This window comes from Aquarana catesbeiana, linkage group LG13 (genome assembly GCF_042186555.1).
Source record: "Aquarana catesbeiana isolate 2022-GZ linkage group LG13, ASM4218655v1, whole genome shotgun sequence".
In the NCBI taxonomy this organism is placed as follows: Eukaryota; Metazoa; Chordata; class Amphibia; order Anura; family Ranidae; genus Aquarana; species Aquarana catesbeiana.
The window spans coordinates 39,409,608-39,416,889 of record NC_133336.1 but is presented as its reverse complement, the minus strand read 5'-3'; the positions used below and the strand labels follow the sequence as shown (position 1 = coordinate 39,416,889).

Below are 7,282 nucleotides of genomic sequence, written 5' to 3'. Positions count from 1 at the left end.
AGTTATACATTGGGGTTGATTTACTAAAATGAGTGCACAAAATCTGGTGGAGCTGTGCATGGTAGCCAATCCGCTTCTAACTTCAGCTTGTTCAATTAAGCTTATAAAAAAAAAAAAATTAAAAATACTAAAAAAAAAAAAAAAAAAAAAACACTGGAAGCCGATTGGTTTTTATGCAGAGCTGCACCAGATTTTGCAGTCTCCAGTTTTAGTAAATTAAGCCCATTGTGTGCAATGACGACAATCTCCACAAGGAACTGCTGACACCATAAAGGCCAATGTAAACAGGCACATCCTGAAACGCTTGGTACTTTGTACTTTCCTAGTAAAACCAGTGAACTATCTTTAACAGCTGTTCAACTGATAACACAACATACTGGTATAAAGAACAGATATGCCAAGGTTTGCAAAAAAAAAAAAAGCAACCTAAAATAGCTTCAATTTAATTTATTTTATAAAGGATCTTCCATGGACATGTAATATATGATGCATCTTTGACTTTAATTAGTATGAAATAAAAGAGCCGTAATTAATTTCATCTCAGATTCCACACAGATAGAAATGGACAATTATAAGACAACAGAAAAAAAAAATATACAAAAATAAAGTCACTGAAATGAAAGCGTAAACTTTGTAAACTCCTTCATCTGGAACGCTCCGCAAAAGACAGAATGCGATTGTTCAAAGTTTTGAGGTTCCAAAATTACTGCAGCCTGCGATAACTTTTACACAATTCGTGGTCTCTAATGTCTCCCCATCCACCGTTTTTCACCAACGGGGACAGAGCACCCATTGAGTATTTCCGGCTGATCACTACGTTCTCAGGAAATAAGTAAGGTTGGTTGCCTGTAAACATAGCCTCGATTTTGGCACTTTCTGTGGTGGGTTTGCAGGATTTCTTGTGGTGCATTCCACAACTCCCGATGTGATATATCCTAGGAACTTCGGCAACCATAACTTTCCAGAACTTGGGAAGACAATTGACTGTCAAATGCTGCAAGGTCCAGTCCCAGTTATAGTCATCGTAAGAACAAAACGTGTCCGTACACTCTATGAGCTTTAGATAGGCGTCTCTGGTTATGGCCATCCCCATGTTGTGTTCTGTAGACTTCCATGTTTTCACCTCTACTTTGTCCGCTTTGTCAGCGAATGTCGGGAGACGAGCATAGCTCCCAATGGTCAACACGTCGCACTCTGGGCATTCCTCATTTTTCCTGCTCCACATCTTTTTAAGGACGTAGTAGAAGTCCGGAGACAGGTAGTGGTCCTCTTCGATGAAAAGCACCAGACCCTTGTGCTCTTTTAACACTTTCACCTTTTCCCAAACAAAATGCAGCTTCCACCACCAGTGGTGCTTGGTTTGTGAGAATTTAGCCTCACGGTAATGCCCAAAGGAGTCTGGGTACTCGGCATTGATGCAACCAAGCTTAATAGCGTCTTTTTTTTCTATGTCCCTGGGGCAGTCTTTCGGGTCGTGCCCTGGAAATTCGTTGGGGTATAACTGGATGCTAAATGGGAAAAATATTTGGAGCACTTGACAGAAATCCACACTTGCCACAATCTGATTCAATTCTGCTGACCAGTAATCGTGGCTGAAGATCAACAGAACATTCTCAATGCCCTTGGCTTGCCGTAAAGACTGCAAGAGATATCTTAAATAGTCCGGTCGATTGTGCACTTGCACTACGATAACCACGTCATCCCGTGGCCTGTTGGTAATTTTATCCAAGTTCTTAATAGTTTGGTCAAAATTCAGCTGAAAAACGACAGATCTGTAGACCATGGTCACGTTATCCACCTCTGGGTTCTGTATCTTCTCAGAGGCAGAGTTGTTGGACATCTTCCTATTCCCCGGGGACACGTGTGACCTTCCATTTGTTTTCTCTATGTCCAAGTCCTGGACAAAGTCATTTTTCTTTTGCCTACCACTATTCCACAGCGCCAGGCCGCAGGCTACCACCACTAAAGCCAGGAGGATGACTTTCTTCTTATATATTCGGCACCTCATGTTATAGACGATCCGCAGCAATCGTGGGGAAGCTGAAATGGCACACAGGGCCTGCCTGTGAGATCCAAATCAAAGCCCAGATGGAAGCATTAAATGCACAAATTTCTTTGGCTAACTCATCCTCCCATCTGATGAGGATAGGAGCGGCAGTTCCAAGTGGGCGATCGCATGCATCTCGTTCCCCTCCCAGCCTCGCACACATTGACTGAGGCAGATCACTGACTGGAAACAGACTCCATGCAACATCTGCTGGTAAAGGACACGCTGCTCAAGACGCTCACCACAGATCCCCTGCAAAAAAAAAAAAAGAAGAAAAAAAAGATAAAAAAGTTATCCTGAGAGAACAGCAAATAGCACAGGAAACGCTTAGCATGCCACGCTCACTGCAAAAATCTAGCAGAACAGACTTTTTTTTTATGATCATTCTCACAACTCATTCAACTGCCAACAACCAAGCACCATAAAAGCACTACACTAAAACAGCCATGTTACCAAAACAGACAAGTATGGGCACATATACAAAACGTCTTCTCCTGCACGGGCCGGAATACATTATCCACAGTGAAAGCAACAAAAATAGATGTGCTAAACTACTTTATTTTTTTTATTCATCCACTTAACCCCCGGAAGGTTTACCCCCTTTATGACCAGGCCTTCATGACCAACGGCACTGCGTTACTATAACTGGCAACTGAGCTGTCATGCAATGCTGTACCCAAATAAAGAATTTATATACATTTCCTCCCCCCCATAGAGCTTTCTTTTGGTGGTATTTGATCACCTGTTTTTTTTTTTTTTGGCGCTAAACAAAAGAAAAACACAACATTTTGGAAAAAATAAAACCCCACACAAATATTTTACACTTTTTGCTATAAAAACCATATACAATAGAGCTGCACAATTAATTGCAAAAAAATAAAAATCACGATTCAACCGCCCTCATGATCGCTACGCAGCATTTCCCCGATTCATTCGTGTAACAAGTACAGAGAGTTCTCTGCTCACTCAGCTGTCAAAACACAAAAACAAAAACCAACACACAAAAACCAACACTAACATTTGTAACATTTAGTTCTTGATCAAAGGAATGACCTTGGTCTGTAAATGAGGTCAGTTTAACCATTTAAAGACTAAACCTTTTTCTGACACCTTGTTGCTTACAAGTTAAAAAAAAAATCAGTATTTTTCACTAGAAAATTAGAGCATACATACATAATTTAGCAGAGACCCTAGAGAATAAAATGGCAGTTGTTGCAACATGTTATGTCACGTTGTATTTACGCAGCTGTCTTTCAAAAAACATTTTTTTGGGGGAAAAAAAAAAAAAAAAAAAAAAAAAAAAAAACACACCACACACTTCAATGAATTAAAAAAAAAAAAAATAAAAAAACCTAAGCAGTAAAGTTAGCCCAATTTTTTTGGTATAACATGAAATATGTTACGCCGCAAGACTAGTGATCTTTATTCTAAGCAAAGAAAAAAAAAAAAAAAAGATTTTCATTTTAGGCAGAATTGTGCAGCTCTAATATCCAATATATAAAAAAAAAAAAAAAAAAAAAAAAAAAAAAAGTTTATATTCAGGGCAATATGTATTCTGCTACATGTTTTTGTTTAAAAAAAAAAAAAAAAGATCCCAATAAGCGTACATTGATTGGTTTACGCAAACGTTATAGCGTCTACAAACTATGGGAAATATTTATGGAATTTTTATTTCTGTAATAGTCTAATAATTGTCCACCACACTGTAATAGTGTGGTGGACAGTAACTGACACTAATACAGTGATCAGTGCCAAATATATGCACTGTCACTGTACTAATGACACTGGCAGGGAAGGGGTTAAAAAAACTAGGGCCACCCCCCACACCAGAACGGAGATCTGCCTCGTTTACATAGACAGATCCCCGCTCTCTGTGTTTTACCATTGATCGTTGGCACCGCAGATCGGCTTCTGCTGTGATAAGTCACAGCAGAAGTGCACATTATCCTGCACAGGAGAGCTGCCCTGTAGCAGTAAATATGCTATGGGACGGACGGCAAGTGGTTAAGAAAGGGTTACATCACATACATCAAACACAGAGATGTTGTACAAAATCACCCAGCAGGAAAAACAGGTTACAAATCACATAGTACAAGTTATGAAAACAGAAACCACTATATATGATCTTAGTTGTCGCAAAGTGATTACAACCTTCTGTAAATAAAAATGTGAAGTAAACTACTTTAAACATTATTGATCATCTGCATGTGGAACATTTGAGGGCCGCTGATACACAGGGTGTATTATGTGGACAAGTTCCATCCCCAAAAACCATCTGAACTATTCATAAGTTAGCCATCTTTATGTGAAAGTCATTCTAGAACTAGAAAAGCTACAATTTCTGGGGAAATTGTGAAAAGTGTTCTTGCCTCTACAACTGGAGTGGGCGGAGTAACTGTGAAAAGTGTTAAAAAGCTTAATATTTTAAAAAGTATAAATAGTAGTAAAACAGTTGAAGTCCCATCATTAGCTGAAAGAGCTGAACATTTTTTTCAAAAATGATTTTTTTTTTTTTTCAAAAATGATTTTTTTTTTCATGGGGCGGTCATAATGTTTTGGCTGATCATGGGGTTGTCAGCTTTTGTCACCTCCCACTCTAGTTTTGAACATTTTGCCATTCATTCCTATGGGACCAATTTCGCCACAAAAACAACGATATTTCGAGAACCATTCGGTGAAACGTTCCACAAAGTAATAGCACACTAATTAAATGACTGATTCCAGATTCACACTGGTATTTTTCAGCTTTTCACAAAGTTCCACAAGGTAATAGCGCACCAATTAAATGACATTGAACATTTCGCCATTCATTCCTATGGGAACAATTTTGCCGCAAAAACAATGATATTTTGTGAACAATTCAGGCGAAACGTTCCACAGAGTAATAGCACACCAATCGGGAACAATCCGCACGTTTAGGTATATTACTTGTCTATGTAGTGTAAAAACTGTGGGAGGAGTTAGGGTGGTAAATTTGGCTATAATAAGAATAATAATATATATGTGAGATAACAGTAAGTGGTCTTGCTATGCAAGAACACTTAATTACAGTACTTCCTGTCAACTGAGGACACAATCCCAGTGAATTTATCCAATCAGGGGACACGGTGCACCACAGAGACTGGACAAAGCTGAGCACACAATGGGAACTCTGCACAAGAATTGATTGTTTACCACCAAGTGCTGCCAATCAACGACTCTTTACATACTACTCAAAGCAAACTATTTTTTTAAGACATTTATGTAGTGCCATCAATTCACGCAGCACTTTACACAATGTATGTTCCCATCAGTCCCTGCAAATTGTTTACAATTAAGGCTACTTTCACACTTCACCAGTGCAAAAACACACGTGTTTTAATTGCGTTTCTGTCCATTTCCGATGCGTTTTGCACCTGTAAAAAAAAAAAAAATGCGACTAGAAAAAACGCATCAAAACCATGTGACTGGTGCGGTTTTGCAGCATCTTTAATTCATTTCAAACAGGGAGATGCAGTTTTTTACCCCCCCCAAAAAAAGCAGCTTGCTATGGACCTGCAACTGAGCAGTGTTAAGAGTTCCATAGGGTTTAATGGTCATGCATTTTTCTTCCAATGTTTTTATGCAAAAAACAGAAGAACCGATTAGTGTGAAAGCAGCCTTAAAGTAGAATTCCAGCTAAAGACCAAACTAGTCTCAGCCATCGTTCACATTGACTGCGGCTTTGAAATCGTGCGACTTCATCTGCAATCGCAGCATTTCAAAGCCGCATGTCAGTGAGACTTTGAAGACATTTGTGCGGCTTCATGCACAGGTGTCTATTCAAGTCGCACCCAAAATCGCCAAAAGTGATGCAGAAACTACAAAGCGACGCCGCAAAGTCACTGTCGCACCAAATTTGAACAGTGCCACTGCTGACAAGTGCACAACATCAAGCGTTTCATCTTGTGCATGCACTGCGGATCATCTTCATGGATCATTACTTTCAGATGGGTGACTGTGGATCAGGCACCTGTGAGCTCTGTTGATGGCGGATTAAATGGGTAGCAGCACTGAAATTTTTGAAAAAATAAAATAAAAAAACAAAACATGTGCCGTACAACAATACAGGCATCAATGTGAGATAAAGTGTTTGAAGTCATCTCACACATGCATGGTATGACAATACTGGAAAGAAAAAAGAAAAATGAAAAAAAAAAAAAAAAAAGAAGGAGGGGAGTACAGAATTTCCCTGAAGGCGATTGTTTCATTTCTGAGGGCATTGGTGTGGCTCGGGCTACGTCACCACTGCCTTTAGAAATAATAATAATAATAATAATAATAATTATTATTAATATATATAAAAGATTTCACACCAACAGAGATGTATGCTAAAATATAGGAAAAGAGGGAAAGGTCCACTTCAAGTATTCAGATGTAAAATATGTGAGGATATGAGCACGTTATCAGCTGGACAACATCTGGGGCCCATTACATTGAAATGCTTTGGCTGTGGGCCAGTAAATGTAAGAAGGCCGCCCAAGAAACACCCGTTTGACATGCTGGATAGAAAAAAAAAAAAAAAGGCAGGCTCATTTATTTTTGTGTGTCACATGACCCTCTTACACTGCATGGACAACATTCCAACTGCTCATGCCAATACCAGTTTCTCAAATTGGTGTTGACATAGACATTGGCAATACACACCACACACACACCTTGTGATAGAGTGTGTGTACTAGGCATGCAACCCATCAGTCTTTTCATTGAACCCAGCGGGCTGAAAGAAAACAAACAAACAAACAAACAAACAAAAAAAAAAACAAAAAAACCACACCCCAGAGGAGCTGCTGTCCTTTCTGATGTTAGTACAGCCATATCCCCCGCTGAGCTATCGTGTCCTGACAGGGGGGGGCGGCCCCCACGCCAGAACACACTGGTCAGCACTCTCAGCCATTGGCTGCCAGCGCTAATCGGATTCTGGTTTTCCGGTATGCCCATTCGGCCGACTTCTGTACACAGAGGAAGAATGTCGGCTGGTTTCTGTTGAACTGGTCAATATTCGGCCCGTGTGTACCTGCCAGGCTCTTTAGGCCCCAGGCATTTTGTTATGAGGGTGGAGTGCATATTGTTTACAAAGATTAAGAAGACACCTTGGTGGAAAACGGGTCAAGAAAAAAGGTACGCATTGACACCAGCTATGGGCACCAGATGTACGACTGAACACCGCTAGCACAGAATCACAACACATGAATGTGTCCTATACTCAGTCTTATA

The 7,282-nt window shown here is 39.8% G+C and overlaps 1 protein-coding gene across 1 annotated transcript; it reads right to left on the bottom strand.

Moving 5' to 3' along the window:
* Positions 1–432: 432 nt before the first annotated feature.
* Positions 433–2,322, bottom strand: MGAT2 (alpha-1,6-mannosyl-glycoprotein 2-beta-N-acetylglucosaminyltransferase). Its single transcript, XM_073610240.1, has one exon. The coding sequence runs from the start codon at positions 2,006–2,008 to the stop codon at positions 704–706; it is 1,305 nt and encodes a 434-aa protein (XP_073466341.1). The 5' UTR covers positions 2,009–2,322; the 3' UTR covers positions 433–703.
* Positions 2,323–7,282: the final 4,960 nt, after the last annotated feature.